Source organism: Erythrolamprus reginae, unplaced genomic scaffold (assembly GCF_031021105.1).
Source record: "Erythrolamprus reginae isolate rEryReg1 unplaced genomic scaffold, rEryReg1.hap1 scaffold_217, whole genome shotgun sequence".
NCBI classification, from domain to species: domain Eukaryota; kingdom Metazoa; phylum Chordata; class Lepidosauria; order Squamata; family Dipsadidae; genus Erythrolamprus; species Erythrolamprus reginae.
The window spans coordinates 830-24,184 of NW_027248588.1; the positions used below are offsets into that span (position 1 = coordinate 830).

Genomic DNA, 23,355 nt, shown 5'->3' on the forward strand with positions numbered 1-23,355 from the left:
CAAGTTGCCAAGGTTGGGAAACATTGCCCTAGAGAAACAAGAGGTGGAAAAACCCGCATTTTTCTAACATTGGAAAAAATTGAGCAGCTTGGTCTTTATCAACAAAATCCAAAATGAGCATTTTTGCTTTTACAGCCAGCGGGAGGCACCTATAACACAGCATCATGTTTCTATGTTTATTATTATTATTATTATTATTATTATTATTATTATTATTATTATTATTATTATTATTATTATTATTTATGTATTTGTTTTGTCAAGTACCTATTAGTGGTATACAGAGATATAATAATGTTTCTCTCTTACTAGTATCATGTATATAAATATTATTATATCTTTGTATACCATCAATACGTACTTGACAAAACAAACAAATAAAAGAATACTAGAATCATCTATTGTCACTTACCACTACAGCAAATAAGTTGTATTTTGGATTTTTCCGAAAAAGTGGATATATATAAGGAGACAAATCCAGGTTAGTTAAAGGATAGTAGATGTTGGTTTTTTGAGCAGCGTATATATACACTGTATTCTGTATAACTGCCAGTCTGACATTGTCCCCAACTATGGAATGTATTAATTCCCAATTCTCTCCATCTTCACCATTGGCAATTGATGCTACTATATGCTCTTTCTCCCACAGGTTTTAAAGAAGGCATTTTTAAAAACGAGTCTCTCTGGGATTCAAAACTTTCGGGCCTTGGTGTTTTCAGTAAGGATTTGGATGTGACATTTTCTGTCTTGACATTTAAGGGAGCGTTAGAGACAGGTGCTGGTCTATCTTTGCTCCCTTGCTAATAGCAGGCATGCTATCCATGGTAAGGCAGTGGAGGGTGGGGGGAGGAACCCCTTGTCTAATGTTACATCATTAAGTTTTCAGTTACAGAAAGATGGCAGGGTTTGGAAAATCAAGTTTCGATGCGGACGAACCGGAATGTGTCACAATCATTTGACCGTAAGAAGAAATGATGGTTCCTTAACAGAAAAGGCAAGTACTGTATTCTTTTTTTCAGAACGTAATTCCTCACTTTAAAAAAGGATGCAAATCTTTCAAGCGAAGCTGCTTAAAAGTGCTGCTTCTGCGTTTTGTACTATGTAGTTGTTCCCAGTGCACAATTTTTCCCCTGCTGATAGAGTGAAATAGTTTAAAAACAATATAAACATAGAGTTTTTGTTCTCTTTTTTCTTTATAGTAGGATAAAGTTAGAAGTGTTATTTTCTATATTTTATTTTTTGAATAAGTATTTGATATTTTATAGATAAAGAAATTTAATTAACATATAGAATATAGAGTGAAACTTAACAAGATTGTAATGTGCATGTGTGACATTTCTGTATTGATCTGACTATAGTTAGGTTTTTGTTTTCTGTATCAGTTAAACTTCTATGACAAGCGGAGCAATGGTAGCTCCTTAAATGTTTAATGTTGTTTGTTTTTGTTTGTCTTTTGAAAAACAATAAAAAAAATTATTATTATTTTTTTTAAAAGATCTCATTGCTGATCAATTTCAATTAGGGGCAATTGAACAGCTATATTTTCTTTACAATGCTCCGTACACACAAACATATTTTCCCACAAGCCCATAGGAGATATTTTGAAACCTCCTTGGTGTTTATGTTTAATAAATTGAACCGAAACAAATGCTTGGTTTTATACTATATCAGTGATTTTCAACCTTTTTTGAGCTGCGGCACATTTTTTACATTTACAAAACCATGGGGCACATTGAGTGGGGGGGAGAGGGGGCTAAAAAAAGTTTGGACAAAAAAATTATCTCTCTCTCTCTCTCTCCCTCCCTTTTTCTCTCCCTTCCTCTTTTTTATCTCTCTCTCTCTCCATCCCTCTTTCTTTCTCTCTTCCTTCTTTCCTCTTTTTTGCTCTTTTTCTCTCTCCCTCCCTCCCTCTATGTCTTTCTCTCTCCCACCTTCCCTCCCTCTCTTTCTCTCTCTCTCTCTTACTTTCTTTCTCTCTTGTTCTCTTTCTCTCTTTCTTTCTTTCTCTCGTTCTTTCTTTTTCTCTCTCTCTCTTGCTTGCTTTCTCTCCCTCTTGCTCTTTCTTTCTGTCTCTCTCTCTTTCTTTCTCTCTCTCTTGTTTTCTTTCTCTCTCTGAGCTTCACAGCACACCTGACCATGTCTCACGGCACACTAGTGTGCCGCGGCACACTGGTTGAAAAACATTGTACTATATAATGGCATTTAGGGGTTTCTCTGACAGTCTTTATTTATAGGAACAACCTTTATTTATATTTATTTATTTGTTGGTTTGTCAAAAATGTATAGGATATTAGTTTGTATAAATATAAGTTAACTAAAAAGTAATGATAAAAGAAGGACAGTAGGACAGGGATGGTAGGCATAATGGTGCGCTTATGCACGCCCCTTAAAGACCTCTTAGGAATGGGATGAAGTCGACAGTAAACAGTCTAAGGTTAAAATTTTGGGGGTTTGGGGAAGAAAGCACAGTCAGGTTGCGCATTGATCACTCTGTTGCTGAAGTCGTATTTTCTGCAGTCGAGTTTAGAACGGTTTATATTTAGTTTGTGTTGTGGTTGGATCTATTGCATACTCGTGTATTGCTGCGGTTGAAGGTGAAGTCGTCATTAATAGGAGGGACATGGAGGGCTACTGGAAAAAAGAAGGAGGAAATTTTTCTGTTTAAAAGCTTCTTTAAATATTTATATTGGTGGATTCTGTACCTTATTGTTCTTATTTACTCTTATTGGCTTTTTCCCCTCCTTGGTCTGAGAAGCGATAAGAATTCTATGAGGCTGCAGTCAAAGGTCTCAGTCCTCTGTCTTTCTCACACTAAGTTAGTATACAACTTAGTCAGGGGAAAAAGTTGACCATGTGCTTTCCTTGCAGCACTTAACAGCAAGTAAATTTTTGAGGCGCCCCCATAGATTACATTGGCTTAGAATTGGTAAGCTGATTTTCTATCATTCTGAAAGAGAAAAGCTACACTGGAAGTCCCAAGTGGTGTGTTTTTTAAAGGAAAGGAAATTAATCCAAAAAAGAAAAAGAAAGAAAGGAAGGAAGGAAGGAAGGAAGATATCAAGGAAAGAAAGAAAGAAAGAAAGAAAGAAAGAAAAGAAAAGAGGCTAAAAATACGAAATCCGTCTGCATATATGATAGAACTTCACCTACATAATATCATTGTCCCAACCCAGCAACTTCTGGCTATCAGGAAATTAACTGGGGATTCTGCATTATTATTATTATTTGGTTCGGTTCTTTATTATCTGTTTCCTAGGAATCTAATTCTTCCATGGTGCATCCTGATAACTTCTAAGTACATCTACGCATTTTTCTTGACAAAAGAATGGAAGTGGGTTGACATTAGGTAGATTCAAACTAAATTTAAACCACTCCAAACTAGACTGCAGAAAATATGACTTCAGCAATAGAGTGATCAACGCCTGGAATTCACTACCTGACTGTGGTTTCTTCCCCGAAACAAAAAATTTTAGTTGACCTGTAGACAATCTATGTCTACCGTCTCTATCCTACTGTCCTATTGTCTTCTTTTATCATTACTTTCTATGTTATGTTTATATAATCTACTATCCTATCCTGTACTTGGTTGACAAATAAATAAATAAGATAAAATAAGATGATAAGATAAAATAAGATAAGTTTACGATAAGATAAGATAAAGCAAAATAAATAGCTCTAGCTCTCAGTATTTCCAGTCTCGTTGGATTTCCATGGGATCGTGCAGAATGCAGCCGCTAGAGCCATCATGGGGCTTCCAAGATTTGCCCACGTTTCTTCAACACTCCGTGGCTTGCATTGGCTGCCGATCAGTTTCCGGTCAAAATTCAAAGTGTTGGTCATGACCTTTAAAGCCCTACATGACATTGGACCAGATTACCTCCGGAACTGCCTGCTACCGCACGAATCCCAGCGACCGATAAGGTCCCACAGAGTCGGCCTTCTCCGGGTCCCGTCGACTAAACAATGTCGTTTGGCGGGCCCCAGGGGAAGAGCATTCTCTGTGGTGGCCCCAGCCCTCTGGAACCAACTCTCCCCGGAGATTAGAATTGCCCCCACCCTCCCTGTCTTTTGTAAACTACTCAAGACTCATTTATACCGCTGGGTCATTACAAGTTATGCATGGTATGTTTGTGTGTATGTTTGGTTTTTATAAATAAGGGTTTTTAGCTGTTTTATTATTGGATTGTCACATGCTGTTTTTATCATTGTTGTTAGCCGCCCTGAGTCTACGGAGAGGGGTGGCATACAAATCCAATAAATTATTATTATTATTATTATTATTATTATTATTATTATTATTATTATTATTATCATCATCTCCTGAATATGAGTCAACTTGAACCTTCTTTGCTTTTTGAGACCTTAAGCATAAAGATCTATTGCATGTTGTATTTTTCCATTGCATGTCGTACTTTTATTATTGTTTTTAACAGAAAAGAGGGAGGCAGCACGCAAGACCTTTTCTTCGCCTGTTGACTTGGTGTCCAATAGTCCTTCTCCGCCATGGACTCTCCATTGAAAAAAACCGAGCCCGACAGTCCCAGATTTTATCATTTGGAACTTTATGACTCCCTGGAAGATTTATTCCCCGAGGAACCATTCCGAAGGCGAGATCTGTCTCCGCATGAAAAGAGGGCAGCACAAGATGCAGAGAAGCAACCTCAGTTGGCATACCGGGACCAACAACATAAAGACCATGCAAGAGAATATAATGAGAAGAGCGACAATGGCGTTCTTGAGGATAAGGAGGCAAGCAGAGAGTCCCACCAAGAGAAAGAACTATATTGCATTACTTGCTGTGTTCCGGTGACACCCTTCGATAGCAAGAATAATGACCATCGAGAGCATGAAGTCATGTCTCTTGCGGCGGTGGTGGAAATTGCAAAGGTGAGGACCACGTAAAGGCCATCCAGGTTGAAAGCACAAAACATTTAGAAACATAGAAGATTGACGGCAGAAAAAGACCTCCTGGTCCATCTAGTCTGCCCTTCCTGTATTTTATCTTAGGATGGATATATGTTTATCCCAGGTGTGTTTCAATTCAGTTCCTGTGGATTTACCAACCACATCTTCTGGAAGTTTGTTCCAAGCATCTACTACTCTCAGTAAAATATTTTTTTCTCACGTGGCTTCTGATCTTTCTCCCAACTAACCTCAGATTGTGCCCGCTTGTTAACAGGAAAGTATTCACTTTCCTATTAAAAACACTTCCCTCCCAAACCTTATTTAACCCTTTAACATATTTAAATGTTCGATCATGTCCCCCCCCTTTTCCTTCTGTCCTCCAGACTATACAGATTGAGTTCATTGTCTTTCCTGATACGTTTTATGCTTAAGACTTTTCACCATTTTTGTAGCCCGTCTTTGGCCCTGTTCAATTTTATCCATATCTTTTTGTAGGTGAGGTCTCCAGAACTGAACACAGTTTTCCAAATGAGGTCTCACATTTGGCTCAGAGGTGGGTTCTAACGTACCCCGCTGCTAGTTCGCTTCCTTCCATGCTGCGTGGCCATGCTTCCTGAGCAAACCCATGCGCAGTAGCAAAAAATCCCCCTAAAATTCCAAAAATAAAAAGCCAAAAACAAGATGACAACCACACACACAGTGCCAGAAACTTGGCTTCTGCATATGTGCTTTAAAAAAAACAACCCAGAAAAAATATTCCCAAAAAATAATTTAAAAAAAAAAAAAGGTGGCAGCCTCCATGCACGGCACTGACCGAACTGGTTCCGTGATGTCATTGTGATGTCACCAGCACGTTGCTACCAGTTTAGTCGAACCAGGAAGAACCCACCTCTGATTTGGCTAGGCTGCAAGATAGGCTAGGCTGCAAGCCGCCCCGAGTCTGCGGAGAGGGGCAGCCTACAAATCTGATTAATAAATAAATAAATTTAAACCCTTTTTGTTTTAAAAGGATGCGCTGCAGAAAAATATTGGCCGGTTGGAAGACCAAATCGCTCACCTGGAGAGTTTTGCCAGCCACTTGGAGGAAATTTTTATTACTGTAGAGGTAAGAGACACTCTTGAGCTATGTTCATGATTCTAAGTGAACTGGAAAGGCAGGTCCACCCTTAAAGGTCCACCCCAACCTCTTGCCATCTCATGCATGGACATCCTGGGTCTAGAAAGCTTAGAACTACGGTGCCTAAAACACAATTTGAGTATTGCCCACAAGGTCATGTGCTGCAACGTCCTACCGGTCAATGACTACTTCAGCTTCAACCACAACAACACAGGAGCACGCAACAGATTCAAACTTAATATTAACCGCTCCAAACTTGACTGTAAAAAATATGACTTTAACAATCGAGTGGTCGAAGCGTGGAACTCATTACCGGACTCAATAGTATCAACCCCTAACCCCCAACATTTCTCCCTTAGATTCTCCACGATTGACCTCTCCAGGTTCCTAAGAGGCCAGTAAGGGGTGTACATAAGTGCACTAGTGTGCCTTTCGTCCCCTGACCAATTGTCTTTCCTTTATCTCATATATCATATATATTTTCTTCCTTTCATATATCTTCTCCTCTATTTTTACATATTATCTTTATATATATTACTTCTGTTGTGATTCAGCCTGAGGCTCCTCAGGGACCGGCTGCGTCTCTGCTGGATCCAGGCCCGGAGGAGGAGGACAGTGAACAGGAGGGGGAGGACCAGGCAGACGGGGGAGAGGAAAGTCAGGAAGAGGATGAGGGGGAGCAGCCTGAGAGCCCCGGGGGGGGGGGGGGGCGCCTCTCCCCAGCCAGTAGCCTGGCCTCATTGGATGAGGAAGCACAGCCTATAATTGACATGAGACAGCGACGTGCAGCTCAGAGACGGGACCAATTAGAAAGGTATTGGCATCACTGAATTGGCAACAGCTGGGTTTGGGTGTGGTTCTCCTCAGCAGGGTTTAAAAGGCAGGCAAGCCCTTTCAGCCATGTGGAGCGTTATCAACTGGAAGTTCTGTGACCCTGCTTTGCTTCTCGGCGTCTCTGATCTTGCCTTGTGGCCTAGAAGACTGGAAGACCTGGGGGAGGCGTATGTTTGTTATCTAGAAACATAGAAACATAGAAACATAGAAGTCTGACGGCAGAAAAAGACCTCATGGTCCATCTAGTCTGCCCTTATACTATTTTCTGTATTTTATCTTAGGATGGATATATGTTTATCCCAGGCATGTTTAAATTCAGTTACTGTGGATTTATCTACCATGTCTGCTGGAAGTTTGTTCCAAGGATCTACTACTCTTTCAGTAAAATAATATTTTCTCATGTTGCTTTTGATCTTTCCCCCAACTAACTTCAGATTGTGTCCCCTTGTTCTTGTGTTCACTTTCCTATTAAAAACACTTCCCTCCTGGACCTTATTTAACCCTTTAATATATTTAAATGTTTCGATCATGTCCCCCCTTTTCCTTCTGTCCTCCAGACTATACAGATTGAGTTCATTAAGTCTTTCCTGATCAGTTTTATGCTTAAGACCTTCCACCATTCTTGTAGCCCGTCTTTGGACCCGTTCAATTTTGTCCATATCTTTTTGTAGGTGAGGTCTCCAGAACTGAACACAGTATTCCAAATGTGGTCTCACCAGCATTCTATATAGTGGGATCATAATCTCCCTCTTCCTGCTTGTTATACCTCTAGCTATGCAGCCAAGCATCCTACTTGCTTTCCCTACCGCCTGACTACACTGTTCACCCATTTTGAGACTGTCAGAAATCACTACCCCTAAATCCTTTTCTTTTGAAGTATTTGCCAACACAGAACTGCCAATGCAATACTCAGATTGAGGATTCCTTTTCCCCAAGTGCATTATTTTACATTTGGAAACATTAAACTGCAGTTTCCATTGCTTAGACCATTTATCTAGTAAAGCTAAATCATTTACCATATTACAGACGCCTCCAGCGTTGTTTTTGACAGCAAGAATCCTGTTTTACTTCATGGCCTTCGTGAAACATCTTTGAAGTTTCAGCGTATTCCTGTTTGTAAGGACATTTTCTGTTACCTGTGTTTGCTTTGAATTCTATAAACTGCCTTTGATTTTTACCAGTGTGTCTGGCTTCTCTCTTTGGGTTGGTGTTTGCCTCTGGAGACACCCAGACAGAACAACTTCATGTCTATTCTCTTCCATATGTATTGTGTACTGGACAAATGAATAAATAAAATAAATTCAATAAAATAAATAAAATAAATGTTTGGTAAATCAGAGCGTTCAAGTTTAGGTTCTCCAACTGTCCAAAAGGTGTCGTTGTGCAACATCTCAGGTCTAAATGTCACAAGGAGAAGCAGAGATGGCTTAAGCGCAGCCTAGAATTGTGTTGGCTTTTTTGGCAGCTGCTGGACAGTTTGATTTCACAGAAGTTTGATTTACTTGGAGTTATATTGTGTCGTTTAAGTGCTCCCTTTATAATTTTTTTGAGCAGTATATAGTAAAGTATAAAATATTTCCTTCCAGGAGAATTTTACCAGGCAGCAGCAAAACTTTGAGAAGCGTTACGATGACATAATACAGATCCTTGAGCAGCGATACGAAGAAAATATGCAGGGTTTGGGAGAGGAGAAGAAGGAGAAACTGGAAGCTTTGTACAAAGAACTGGTCAACTGTGGAGAGAACTTGGATACTTGCAAAGATCTGATGGAGACCATCGAAAATCTTGACCAGGGTGAAAAAAATTTAGAAGCCCTCAAGGTACAAGGCAGAAAGAACGTCTCAAAACCATTGCTTTAGGGTTTGTTATATATATGGGTATGGGTATGGCTAGCTGATGAGTATGTATGGGTATGATGAGTGGGTATAGCTAGTTGATGAGGCCAAAATAAGGCCGAAATAGATCTATCCTAGTGTCCCTTAATTTTCAAATTCAGCAAAAAACCAAAAACAACATATAAATATAGATATAGATATAGATATAGATATAGATATAGATATAGATATAGATATAGATATAGATATAGATATAGATATAGATATAGATATAGATATAGATATAGATATATTCATAGATTTTCATAGGTACAGGTATGACGGTCTTGGTATACAGTATTCGGGTTTCTTCCCGTGTAGGATTTGGAAATTTCTGGCAACGTTTCGATGAGGTCCCACTCGTCATCTTCAGGCTGGTGTTTCTGTCCTTGTTCTAGGGCGAACACAGCGAGACCTGAGCTGCCTTCCTTCTATAAATACTGGTGGCTGGGTGTGGTTTGATGGCTCAAACCTATGAAAATCTACGAAAACATATATGCATATATGTGTATGTGTGTACATATGTACATATGTATACATATACCTATATACTGCTCAAAAAAATAAAGGGAACACTAAAACAACACACTATAAATCCAAGTCAATCAAACTTCTATGAAATCAAACTGTCCACTTAGGAAGCAACACTGATTGAAAATCAAATTCAATGGCTGTCGTGCACATTCAACTTTGCACAGAACAAAGTATCCAATGAGAATATTTCATTCATTTGGATCTAGGATGTGTTCTTTGAGTGGTCCCTTTTTTTGAGCAGTATACTTTTGAGGAAAGATGCATAGGACTTTACCATGAGAATAACAGCAATTTTAATTTGGAAAAAAAAAGGCAGTGCATCATTATTACACACACACATGTGTGTGTGTGTACATAGCTATGTACATATGTAATTTATTAGTGGAATCACCAATTTCTCTTTCTTCAACAGACTGCGGTTGCAACAATTCACAGGTAATGCCGAAATATATATTTTTAAGAGCCTTCCGGAGTGCAAACAGCGACACAATGGCGAAACGGAACTTGGAAGTTTGCACTTCTTACTTGGGATTTTAATACAGTCTTTTCTGAATGTTATTTTTGTAAACGGATTCTGTATAGAATTGGAAGGGTGCCTTCCATGCATTAAATATATAATATAGTAGAAATGTTTGGGAGCAGCAACAAACTCAACATAGGCTATCTAATTGATTGATTGATTGATTGATTGATTGATTGATTGATTGATTGATTGATTGGATTTATATGCCGCCCCTTTCCGTGGACTCGGGGCGGCTTACAACAGTTCAATAAAAATACAATATATAAAAAGCTCCTACATCAAATTAACAGAAATAATTAATTTAAAATATTTTTAAAAGATAAACATTTAGAATGGAATAGAATAGAATAGAATTTTATTGGCCAAGTGTGCTTGGACACACAAGGAATTTGTCTTGGTGCATATGCTCTCAGTGTACATAAAAGAAAATATACATTTGTCAAACATGTGAAGTCAAACACTCAGAAACATACCGCAACATTCTACACATTTACTGTTGTGAGCCTCCCCGAGTCTTCGGAGAGGGGCGGCATACAAATCTAATTAATAATAATAATAATAATAATAATAATAATAATAATGGGGTTTTTTGTGTGTGTCATTTTCAGAGTACATACCTTCTTGAAAAAGGATGTGAGTGTAGACCTATCGACTCCAGCAGAATTTGAAAACCGAGTTATTCATTTCTCAGACATTCAGGAACTAATGGAATCTATTAGCTCTTTCCCAAGTAAGTCCATTCTGCGCATGCGTGGAAGCATCCTGGGCAGGTGGGCGGAGCATCCTGGGCAGGTGGGCGGAGCATCCTGGGTGGGTGGGTGGAGCCTCTCATCGCCGGTGCTACTGGTTCTTGGATTCGGGCCAAACCAGGAGCAACCCACTGTTGAATTGGAAGCTGGTTACTTTATTTCTTAAACAATGTTCTTTAAATGCATAGTTTAGAACAGTGTTTCCCAACCTTGGCATCTTGGAGATATTTGGACTTCAACTCCCAAAATTCTGGGAGTTGAAGTCCAAATATCTCCAAGTTGCCAAGGTTGGGAAACACTGGCTTAGAATATTCAAACTTCTCCAGAGAAGAAACAGATGCAAATATATCATTATATAAATGGAGAAGTTTCTTTTGAGTGAGAGGCTACTGGAGAATTTATATTATGGTAGCTCTAGCTTCATACATCCAGGACCTACGTCATTCTTGACATATCAGCAAATCTGGACCCTCCATCAATTGTCAAAAATAAAAATGAAAAGACAAGATCACCATAAAAGGAAACCCCCATGTGCTTAGTTGGCCGCAGAATTCTATCAGGCAAAAAAATGAATGTCAAGCCATGATAGGCTCTTGAGGATGTGATGGAAGCCATGCTTTAAAAAGTAGGGTTGGCCAACCAAGTAGCTCTGTCCAAGCAAAAAGTAGACTTGGTCAAGAAAAACCAAGTAGGTCTGGTCAAGACAAGAAAAAATGATTTTGTTTAATGGACACTGAACTTGGATGAAACATAATGAAAGAGTTGAGTAGAGTACAGTGGAGTAGAGTAGAGTGGCACGAGTAGAGTAAAATGGGACTTGCAGATAACATAATGGAAGAGTAGAGTAGAGTGGAGTAGAGTAGAGTGGAACGAGTAGAGTAAAATGGGACTTGCAGATAACATAATGGAAGAGTAGAGTAGAATAGAATGAGTAGAGTAGAGTAAAATGGGGCTTGTATGAAACTTCCATTATGTTTCATACAAGCCTCATTTTACTCTACTCATTCTATTCTACTCTATTCTTCCATTATGTTACCTGCAAGCCCCATTTTACTCTACTTGTAAAGTGAGTAGGTAATTTTACCTACTTGAGTAGAGTAGAGCAGAGTAGAGTAGAATGGGATGGGTAGAGTGGAATGGAATGGAGTGGAATACAGTACAATGTAATTTATTTATTTATTAATCAAATTTGTATGCCGCCCCTCTCTGTAGACTCGGGGCGCCTAACAACAATAATAAAACAATATAAACAAATCTAATATTTAATGCAATGCAATGCAATGCAAAACAACACAACTACTAAGATTCCTAGCTTTCAAAATGCATTTTTCACAGATGCTCCTGGAAGTCAAATTGATCTTGGTTGAAAAAGAAGTCCATCTTCATGGTTAAACTACATCTTGGTACATCCTGCAGTTTTCCCCCAGGAGGAAATGTACCCAAGTCTCTAAGTTTTCTGTCCCCTTTTGCAAAAAATCTTAAAACTGATTTCTCCCTTCCTGGTTGCAGTTGTTACACCTCCTTGTGCGCCAGTGATGAACGCTCAAGATCCCAACTCAGCTACGGGGACATCTGTGAAAGTTTGCTGGAGTTTTTTCTCAGAAGATATTGTGGAAAGCTACCAACTCTATTACAAGCGAGTGAGCAATGATAGCTCAAGCCAGGAGGAAGAAGGTAAACTAAGAGCCAGATCAGGCAGAATGCGGTGGGGGAACCGAATCTCTAACTAAACTCTTAATCACAACTTCCACCTGGAAGTAGATTTGGCAAGACAGAAAGGACGGTGGTATTTCCACCTTGGCAACCTGCTGATTTTAATCCCGATTTTATCTGCTGCTTTTCTTCTAAGCATCCTGATTGCTCTAATTAGTATGGTAGAAGTTTAATAAATGTTATTCTCCCCCCCCCCAGGCTATTAAATCTTTATAATGTGAGCTCTGGGAATTAGCAAAAAGTTTTTATCCCGGAGCTAGAAACATAGAAGATTGTGGTCGGGCAGTAGGAAAAGCAAGTAGAATGCTTGGCTGCATAGCTAGAGGTATAACAAGCAGGAAGAGGGAGATTGTGATCCCCTTATATAGAGCGCTGGTGAGACCACATTTGGAATACTGTATTCAGTTCTGGAGACCTCACCTACAAAAAGATATTGACAAAATTGAACGGGTCCAAAGATGGGCTACAAGAATGGTGGAAGGTCTTAAGCATAAAATGTATCAGGAAAGACTTAATGAACTCAATCTATACAGTCTGGAGGACAGAAGGAAAAGGGGGGACATGATCGAAACATTTAAATATGTGAAAGGGTTAAATAAGGTCCAGGAGGGAAGTGTTTTTAATAGGAAAGTGAACACAAGAACAAGGGGACACAATCTGAAGTTAGTTGAGGGAAAGATCAAAAGCAACGTGAGAAAATATTATTTCACTGAAAGAGTAGTAGATCCTTGGAACAAACTTCCAGCAGACGTGGTTGGTAAATACACAGTAACTGAATTTAAACATGCCTGGGATAAACATATATCCATTGTAAGATAAAATACAGGAAATAGTATAAGGGCAGACTAGATGGACCATGAGGTCTTTTTCTGCCGTCAGTCTTCTATGTTTCTATGTTTATCTTAGGATGGATATATGTTTATCCCAGGCATGTTTAAAAGTCAGTTCCTGTGGATTTACCAACCACATCTGCTGGAAATTTGTTCCAAGCATATACGACTCTTTTAGTAAAATAATATTTTCTCACGTTGCTTCTGATCTTTCCCCCAACTAACCTCAGACTGTGCCCCCTTGTTCTTGTGTTCACTTCCCTATTAAACACATTTCCCTCCTGAACCTTATTTAACCCTTTAACATATTTAAATGTTTCAACCATTTCCCTCCTTTCCCTTCTGTCCTCCAGACTATACAGATTGAGTCTAATATGCTTAAGACCTTCCACCATTCTTGTAGCCCGTCTTTGGACCCATTCAATTTTATCAATATCTTTTTGTAGGTGAGGTCTCCAGAACTGAACACAGTATGCCACAAATCGAGCTACCCTCAATTTGTGGCTTATGCAGTCCAAACCAAGTTTAAAAGAGAAAGACTGGGACATAATAGGCTGTTACTCCTGTGTGAAATAAGCTATTGCATAACAATCTGTTGCAGTCTCAAATAACCCCTTAAATCTTCTTCCTTTCCAATTGCAGAGTTTAAGATAAATGTGAAAGAAACCTACTGCACAGTTGCTCAGCTGATGCCCAACACACAATATGAATTTTGGGTAAAAGCAGTTAACCGAGCTGGGGTCAGCTCAGAGAGCGAACGAGCCGTGTATATGACAGGTAATTGGCTTCTGATATTATGTTTTGCTTTAGGAAAATGATAACTAAATAAATAATGATAAATAAATGATAGTATGCCCATGTCACACCAACACTCCGCAGTCTGCATTGGTTGCCGATCAATTTCCGGTCACAATTCAAAGTGTTGGTCTTGACCTATAAAGCCCTTCATGGCATCGGACCAGAATATCTCCGGGACCGCCTTCTGCCGCACAAATCCCTGCGACCGATTAGGTCCCACAGAGTTGGCCTTCTCTGGGTCCCGTCGACTAAACAATGTCGTTTGGTGGGTCCCAGGGGAAGAGCCTTCTCTGTGGCGGCCCCGACCCTCTGGAACCAGCTCCCCCCTGAGATTAGAACTGCCCCTATCCTCCTTTCCTTCCACAAACTCCTTAAGACCCACCTCTGCCGTCAGGCATGGGGGAACTGAAATTTCTTCCCCAGACCTATACTGTTTATGTATGGTATGTTGTGTGCATGTTTTTTTAAAACTATGGGTTTTTAGCTTTCTAATGATTGAATTTGTATTATATATTGTTTTCTATTACTGTTGTGAGCCGCCCTGAGTCTGCGGAGAGGGGCGGCATACAAATTTAACAAACAAACAAACAAACAAATAAGTGACTTCTTATTGACAAATGCAAACTGAGGAACAGTCTGCCCAAAGCTTTAAAAAAACATTTTTTACTTTTTATTTTGGTAAATTGTGGGAGAGAGATTAAGATTGTTGTGAGCCGCCCCGAGTTTTCGGAGAGGGGCGGTATACAAATCTAATGAATTATTATTATTATTATTATTATTATTATTATTATTATTATTATCATTATTAAGATCACAATCCTATCCTTGAAGGTTTATCCAAATGACGCTGACATTAGGTAGTAATATTTCTCAAAAAGTCAGGTTATTTAATTTTTAAACTGATAGTGAGGGTTTTTTTTAATGTTTCACATTAATTATATAATAAAAATGATCTACATCCTCTACTGTTAGAATAGAATAGAATAGAACAGAATAGAGTTGGAAGGGACCTTGGAGGTCTTCTAGTCCAACCTCTGACTTAGGCAGGAAACCTTACAACACTTCAGAAAAATGGTTATCCAATCTCTTCTTTAAAAACTTCCAGTGTTGGAGCATTTACAGCTTCTGGAAGCAAGTTGAAACAAATCACTGAAAATTGGTGAAGTCTTAAAAGTAAAAGACCGTTGTTCTACTGATTAATTGTTCCAACTGTTGGCTTGGAATTTTTTCCATGTTATTTTAAGATGTCTTTTGGGTTGTTGATTGCCTTGAATTCTCTTCTGATCTGGCAAGACAATCTAGAAATCCAAGACCCAATATTTTATTAGTGCTCCGAGTCTTTGCAACTTATAGTCTAGATTTTATTTATTTATTTATTTAGTAAGTTAGTTAGTTAGTTAGTCCAATACATAATACACATTGTAGAGAATAGATATTTAGTAATGTAACTAAAGAAACGAATAGAAGAAAAGATATAAAAGTATAGGTGAACAAATTTGAAAGGAAGAAAAGATAAATGAGATAAGGAGAGACAATTGGACAGGGGACGGAAGGCACACTGGTGCACTTATGCATGCCCCTCACTGACCTCTAAGGAGCCTGGAGAGGTCAACCGTGGATAGTCTAAGGGAAAAATGTTGGGGGTTAGGGGTTGACACTACTGAGTCAGGTAATGAGTTCCACGCTTCGACAACTCAGTTAACAAATAAAAAAAATCAGATTTCATTCTTTAATGCTTCAAAAGACTCTTGTACGATCTACGTTTTCAGCTCCTTTGCCACCTGTTATCAAAGAGAAGGCCATTCAGAGCTGCGAATACTCTGCACTGGTGCGATGGGAATGTGGAAATATTAATCCCGTGGAATCCTACACTGTTGAGTTATCTAAGGTGGATGGAGGAGATGGAGGCAAAATTCTCACTGAGTAAGTTGCACAGGGTTTGATCTGCACGTATCGTACCATATCATGCTTTCATGGTCATATTTGGCGATACACTGGATCTTTTTAGTAGAATCATACTTGGGTACAAGCTTAAGAAGCAACATTTACTCAACCCTGCTGAAAGCTTTGAGACTGCAGGTTAAAGGGGGCACGAAGGAAACATTCAATCCTAGAACTCCTTTGGCCCATGATCATTTTCCAAAATGTTGCAGATGCCCAGTAGGGATCAGCATTATAATGTGAAATCTAGCATCTTTGGAATGTGAGAAGGAAGAACATATCAAATTATAGACAAAACAGGAATTTTTTTTGGCTACCAACAACATGACTGCTTTAAGCTGCTTCCTTCCTTCCTTCCTTCCTTTCTTTCTTCCTCCTTCCTTCCTTCCCTTCCTTTCTTCCTTTCTTTCTTCCTCCTTCCTTCCCTTCCTGCCCTTTCTCCCTGTTTGTTTGTTTCTTTCTTTCTTTCTTTCCTTCCCTCGCTCCTTCTTTCTTCCCTTCCCTCCTCCCATCCTTCCTTCCTTCTCTTTCTTTCTTTCTTCCTTCCTTCCCTTCTTTCCTTCCTGCCCTTTCTCTCTGTTTCTTTCTTTCTTTCCTTCCTTCCCTCCCTCCCCCCTTCCTTCGCTCCTTCCTTTCTGCTCTCCTTCCTTCATTCTTTCTTTCCTTTCTCCCTTTCTTTCCTCCTTTCCTTCCTGCCCTTCCTTCCCCCTTCTTTCCCTCCTTCTTTCTTCCCTCCTTCCTTCCTTCTTTCTTTCCTCTTTCTTTCTTTTACTTTGCTGTCTGCAAACACACATAGAATATTCATTTGTATTTGTTGTTACTAAGAGAAATCAATTATTTCCTGGAAAAGGAAGAAAGGAATGTAAGGAGAGCTAGGAGAGGAGGGCCTAATTCCCCCCCACACACTATTTCCTTGGTACTTTGTTATTCTCTGGTCAGGGTCATAATCCCTTGGTCAATTTCACAGATAGTAGGTTCCTTATTATGCTGTGATGTTTCAACTATGCACAGGGATGGTCATCTTACCCCAGGAAGCAATCAACTGATAGAAATTTTCAAAGGATCACTCAAAAACCAATTTCTTCTTTCAAATGTGACTCTAGGCACTTTTTACCCCCTTCTGTTTCCCCCAATACCCAGATCTGTGGTTGGAATTCCAAACTGCGAGGCACTGATTCAGCTCGAGCCAAAACAAAATTATCTTCTGTTTGTGAAGGCCCTCAACATAGGAGGATCGAGCGAGAGGAGTGAGCCAGCTTCTATCCTTAGCACAGGTAATAAGGATGTGCTCTTAGCACGTACACTTTGGAAAATAGTGGCATACTTTGCTTCTAGTAGTGCTTTTTAAAAATGATTTTACTTCATTTCCAAAAATAATAGAAGGGAGGGGGAAATCGAGAGATGGTTTAGGGCTGGGGCCAGCAATCTTAAACACTTAAAAATCCACAAGGGTCCTAACCAGAAGCCCCCTGTCCAATTCTGGAACTGAACAGAAGTCCGGTTCCCTCACCATAGAGTCTTCTCCTCAACCCTAGACAATCAATGAAAGTTTTGCTAAACAAAAAAAAAAGTTGATTGGGATGAAGATGTTCTCTCTGGCCAGATCAATTACACTGGGGAACAGCAATTCTGTTGTCTAAAATCTGTGACTTGTTTTTAATTATGGGGGAATTGAGATACTCTTTCATCCTAGGCCTTTACAATTTTATGCATGGTATGTCTGTATGTATGTTTGGTTTTTATAATAATGGGTTTTTAACTGTTTTTAGTATTGGATTATTATTATATGCTATTTTATTATTGTTGTTAGCCGCCCCGAGTCTGTGGAGAGGGGCAGCATACAAATCCAATAAATAAATGAATAAATAAATTAAACTTTGGATCCTGGATCCAAAAATAACTACAGTTTTTGTCTATCACGTCAACTTTTTAAGCTACAGGATACTCTCAAAAGTCATACAAATTTTGCATATAAAGGAAAGGACAGTAAAAACTTACCAAATATACTGTTTGCAAAGAATAATATTCATACATTTCATACAAAGGCTATAATAGTTACTACAAGTTATTGTGTTCATACAAATAGTTGTTTTTTAATTGAACGGTAATTATACATATTAAGGTAAAAAAATTCGCTTAGAGCTTTTTCTGGAGTGTTTAATCTGTGGACATTCTCACTTGATGGTCCAACAATAGTCAGCCATCCTATGTACGTCCCATCTATCTTGGTATGCTGCCTCCATGACCTTCAAATCTTGGTGGAATCGCTCATCCCTGACTGCACCAAGATTTTCCAGGAAGTTAGCAAGATGGCTATGTAAAATATGCAATTTGATGCTTATGTTGCCTAATTAACTATATTATATATATATAAAGTATAGAGAAAATTTTTTGAAGTGATAGAAGAAAATTAACTACAGTTTTGAAACCAGCATGCCTAATTAACTATATAAAACCTCAAAAATCAAACTCAACAGAAGTTGCGTTACAAATTGTTTCCCAGTGCTATCGGGAATAAAGACCCAATAATACTCTGATTCAGAAGCAATCATAAGCAAAGGCTATTTGATCAAGCAAAATTCTCTAATACAAAGGTGAATGTAAAGGAATTTGATGCTGGCTGCATTATCAGCAAAGTCTGGGATGCCAGCCAGAATAAAGTCATAAATCTCCAACACAGTCGTCTCTGCTTTGACTAATTACCCACACAGTCTGGGGATATTTTTCAAAATATCAAAAGTCAAAAGCAGGAATCAAAATCCAGGGGAATAGGAATAGCCCCCAGGCTCTCCTCTCCATTGCCGAACGTTGTTTTTCCACACACTCTTTTCCCATCAGCCTGTCTTATATACTGCCAGGGCATGGCCAAATGTGCCATAGAGATATTCAACACCAATGACCCCTTCTAGAGAGATATTCTTGTCTGGATCTCATCTTCCTTACTCTTGCATCTAATTCTTCCTTCCTTCCTGCCCTTTCTCCCTGTTTCTTTCTTTCTTTCTTCCCTTCCTTCCTTCCCTCCCTCTTTCCTAAGAGGGGTTCCTGATCCTCCATGTCCCCATCCTCTGACTCAGAAAATACCCTAACTGGGGATTGTATAGCCTCTTGTGGTCCTTCAGTCCCTGATTCCTCCTCATTTTCTCTCTCTCAGACTCTGGTGGCAAGAATACTGGCCTACGATGCCATTCCTCCCCTGTCTCTTGGTCCTCAAAATCCATGACCAGCTGAGCCGGATGTGGACCACCCACAACAGAGGGCGGTGGGATTCTGTAAAGGGGGGAACTTCTGACCACATGGAGCAGTAAATGAGTTCAAGCAAAATCACAGAGCTGAATAAGTCCAACCAGATTTCATTTCTCCTACAGGAACTGTATTTACCCTCAACGAAAAGACAGCCCATCCTTTGCTGTCCATCCTGGAAGATGGGTTGACATTGGCCTGCCCCAAAGCCAAGAGTGCCCAAAGTGACCTAACCTTTAGTGAAGACAGTTTTACAAGGTTTGGATCCTTTATGCCTCACCTGCATTCTTTAATCCTGTTTTATTGCTTTGTGATCCTTTCTTTAAAAAGGATCTCTGAAAACATACTTTGGACGGTGTTAAAACTGCTTGCAACAGCTCAAAGGAAAAGGTGAAAAACGGTCATAGGGGTTGAATTTTGGAGCTTCTGATTCTGAGTTAAGATACTGCATCTGTAAATTAAAGGTGCAGCAAAAAGATACCCTTAACCCCCACCCCCAAAGTAGTGATTATAATTGACAATACCTTTTTCTGTATGGTTTTATAATAGATGTGATTTTAGTGATGTTTTTTTAATTGATTTTTTACTTATATTGGATTTATACCTGTTGTTAGCCTTTCAGAGTCCTTTTGGAGTGAGCGTTATATAAATGCAATAAATAAATACAAATTGAAAGTTGACCCATATTCATTCTCTCTCTCTCTCTTTCTCACTTTCTCTCTCTCTCTCTTTCTCTCTCTCTCTTTCTTACTTTCTCATTCTCTCTTTCTTTCTCTCACTTTCTCACTTTCTCTCTTTCTCACTTTCTCTCTCTCTCTTTCTCTCTCTCTCTCTTTCTCACTTTCTCTCTCTCTCTTTCTCTCTCTTTCTCACTTTCTCTCTCTCTCTTTCGCTCTCTTTCTCACTTCCTCTCTCTCTTTCTCTCTCTTTCTCTCTCTTTCTCACTTTCTCTCTTTCTCTTTCTCACTTTCTCTCTCTCTTTCTCTTTCTCTCTCTCTCTTTCTCTCTCTTTCTCTCTCTTTCTCACTTTCTCACTTTCTCTCTTTCGCTCTCTTTCTCACTTTCTCTCTCTCTCTCTTTCTCACTTTCTCACTTTCTCTCTCTCTCTTTCTCTCTCTTTCTCACTTTTTGCAGATCCATTGCTATACTGGGATACCCCATCCCATTTCGAGGAATACATTACTGGGAGGTCGATGTTGATGAGAATACTGAATATTGCATTGGGGTGGCTTTTGAAAATGTACCAAGAGATGATCACTTGGGCAAAAACCACTCCTCCTGGTGTATGAAGCACACCACTACTTCCTCCAGGTACAGCTTAATCATAACCCTTGTGATGACGTTGCAACCAAGATTTTACTCTTATGTTCTGTGGCTTTCCTAAACAGTTGAGGGCACGGAGGTCCACATCAAGAACTACACATCTCATAAACTCAAACAATGCCTGGAGTGGTGTTGCAAAGTCCCAGTTTCCTACCCATCTTCAGAGATGCCTCTTAAGAAAAGGAATCGGATGCTATTATTACTTGCCTTTTGCCTGATGAATTAGGCATAACTTAATAATAATAATAATAATAATAATAATAATAATAATAATAATAATAACTTCCGACTTCAGACTGACTGAATTCTGAAGCATAACACACCAGACATTGTGATCGTGGAGAAAAAGAAAATATGGATCATCGACATTGCAATCCCAGGAGACAGCAGAATTGAGGAGAAGTAGCTAGAGAAATTAGTGAAATACGAAGATCTAAAAATCGAGCTGCAACGACTCTGGCATAAGCCAGTGAAAGTGGTCCCAGTGGTACTTGGCATGCTGGGCGCAGTGCCAAAGGATCTCAGCGGACATTTGAAAACCATCGGAATTGACAAAATCTCCATCTGTCAATTGCAAAAGGACGCTTTACTGGGATCGGAAAACATAATTCGCTGCTACATCACGCAGTCCTAGGTGCTTGGGAAGCGCCCGACTGGTGATGAAATATGAAATCCAGCATAGTGAACTTGTTTGCTGTGTTGTACTGACATAATAATAATAATAATAATAATAATAATAATAATAACAACAACAACAACAACAACAACAACAATGGAGAGGGGCGGCATACAAATCTAAATAATAATAATAATAATAATAATAATGATAATGATGATGATGATGATGATGATGATGATGATGATGATGAATTGGAAGGGACCTTGGAGGTCTTCTACTCCAACCCCCTGCCCAGGCAGGAAACCTTTCAATACTTCAGACAGATGGTTATCCAACATCTGCTTAAAAACTTCCAGTGTTGGGCATTCACAACTTCTGGAGGCAAGTTGTTCCACTGATCAACCGTTCTGACTGTCAGGAATTTTCTCCTTGTTTCCAAGTTGCTTCTCTCCTTGTTTAGTTTCCACCGATTGCTTCTTGTTCTACCCTCAGGTGCTTTGGAGAATAAGTTGACTCCCTCTTCTTTGCGGCAAAGAAAGAAATTGGAAGACTGCTATCATGTCTCCCCTGGTCCTTGGTTTCATTAAACTAGCCATGCCCAGTTGCTTCATATGTTTTAGCCTCCAGTCCCCTAATCATCTTTGTCGCTCTTCTCTGCACTTTTCCTAGAGTCTCAACATTCTTTTTGCATTGTGGCGACCAAAATTGAATGAATGAATGAATGCATGAATGCATGAATGAACGAATGCATGAATGAATGAATGAATGAATGAATGAATGAATGAATTCCATGCTTTAAAAAAGCTTCTGATGTGGAAATTCTCTTTCTCCTTATGCAGCCACCACTATGAATTTCTCAACGATGGGATGACACCGGACATCAAGATCACAGTTCCTCCCCAGAGAGTCGGCCTTTTGCTGGACTACGATAAGGGGACGCTCTCATTTTTTAACGCTGATCTCGCGCAACATTTGCACACCTTCCAAAGCAACTTTCGAGACTTTGTGTGTCCCTGTTTTGCAGTGGAAGACGTCGGTGTGCTCAGGATTCGAAATGGCATCACAGGACCTCCACAAGTTGCCGTGTGATTCAGGAGAGCAGAATGGTGTTCTTAATACACCACTGCATCCCACATCGCAATCTTTTCTCCCACAGGTTGTCTGTATTACTTCTTTATTTATTTGGTGAGCATGGGAGACAAAACCATATTGTTCATAAAGTAAATTCTGTTAAATACTTTAAAATGTGTTTCTTACTTATTTATTTATTGTTAGAGTTGAAAGGGACCATGAAGGCCATCGAGTTCAACCCCCTGCCCAAGCAGGAACCCTATAGTACACCAGTCAAATGGCAATTCAATCTTCCCTTAAAAATGTCCAGAATGTTGGAGTTCACAACGTCCGCTGGTAGGTTGTTCCATTGGTTGATCGCTCTGACCGTCAGGAAGTTCCTCCTTATCTCCATGTTGAATCTCTCCTTGGTCAGCTTCCAGCCATTGTTCCTCGTCTGGCCCTCTGGTGCCCTGAAGAATAAAGTGATCCCCTCCTCTCTGTGACATCCCCTCATATACTTGTAGGCTGCTATCATGTCCGCTCTGGCCCTCCTTTTCTCTAGGCTACCCATGCCCAGTTCCCTCAGTCTCTCTTCGTAAGTCTTGGTTTCCAATCCCTTAATCATCTTGGTTGCTCTTTTTTGCATCTTCTCCAGAGTTTCAATGTCTCTTTTGAAGTGTGGTGACCAGAACTGAATACAGTACTCCAGATGTGGTCGGACCAGGGCATAGTAGAATGGTATTAAGACTTCCCTGGTTTACACATCAAAACCACTTAAGCTAACCCGCTGAAATTCTAAGGCAGTGATGGCGAACCTATGGCATGGGAGCCACAGGTGGCACGTGAAGCCATGTTTGCTGGCACGCAAGCTGTTGCCCTAGATTAGCTCCAATGTGCATAAGTGTTGTGGTTGGCTCTGGGCCAGCTCCTGCTCCAAGGACTGTGAGGGTTGATGCGAACGAATCCTCCCATACTAATAACTAAAGAACTAAGTGCCAAAGCCCACTGCAACAACATCGCTAAGAAGGCCTCAAGAGTTGTTAATCTAATTCTATGTAGCTTCTGCTCTGGAAATCTCACACTACTTACCAGAGCTTACAAAACTTTCGCCAGACCCATCCTCGAATACAGCTCATCTGTTTGGAACCCATACCACATTTCTGACATTAACACCCTTGAAAATGCATTCCCTTGCCTGACGTGGCCAAAACAAGTGAGACCCAGTTTTGTGATTTTTTTTTTTCCCCTTCCAATGACAGGTAATATAATTCAAACCATAATCTTTTTCAGCTTTTTCAGCCA

At 39.6% G+C, this 23,355-nt stretch overlaps 1 protein-coding gene across 1 annotated transcript; it reads left to right on the forward strand.

Moving 5' to 3' along the window:
- The first annotated feature begins 886 nt into the window (after window positions 1-886).
- Window positions 887-22,245, forward strand: LOC139156014 (fibronectin type III and SPRY domain-containing protein 2-like). Its single transcript, XM_070731378.1, has 13 exons — window positions 887-994; window positions 4,434-4,887; window positions 5,915-6,010; window positions 8,443-8,676; window positions 9,677-9,699; window positions 10,396-10,517; window positions 12,046-12,210; window positions 13,722-13,856; window positions 15,647-15,800; window positions 16,959-17,092; window positions 19,184-19,316; window positions 20,193-20,369; window positions 21,840-22,245. Exons 2-13 carry the CDS (start codon window positions 4,504-4,506, stop codon window positions 22,087-22,089), a joined length of 2,007 nt encoding a protein of 668 aa, XP_070587479.1. The 5' UTR covers window positions 887-994; window positions 4,434-4,503; the 3' UTR covers window positions 22,090-22,245.
- The last annotated feature ends 1,110 nt before the right edge of the window (window positions 22,246-23,355 follow it).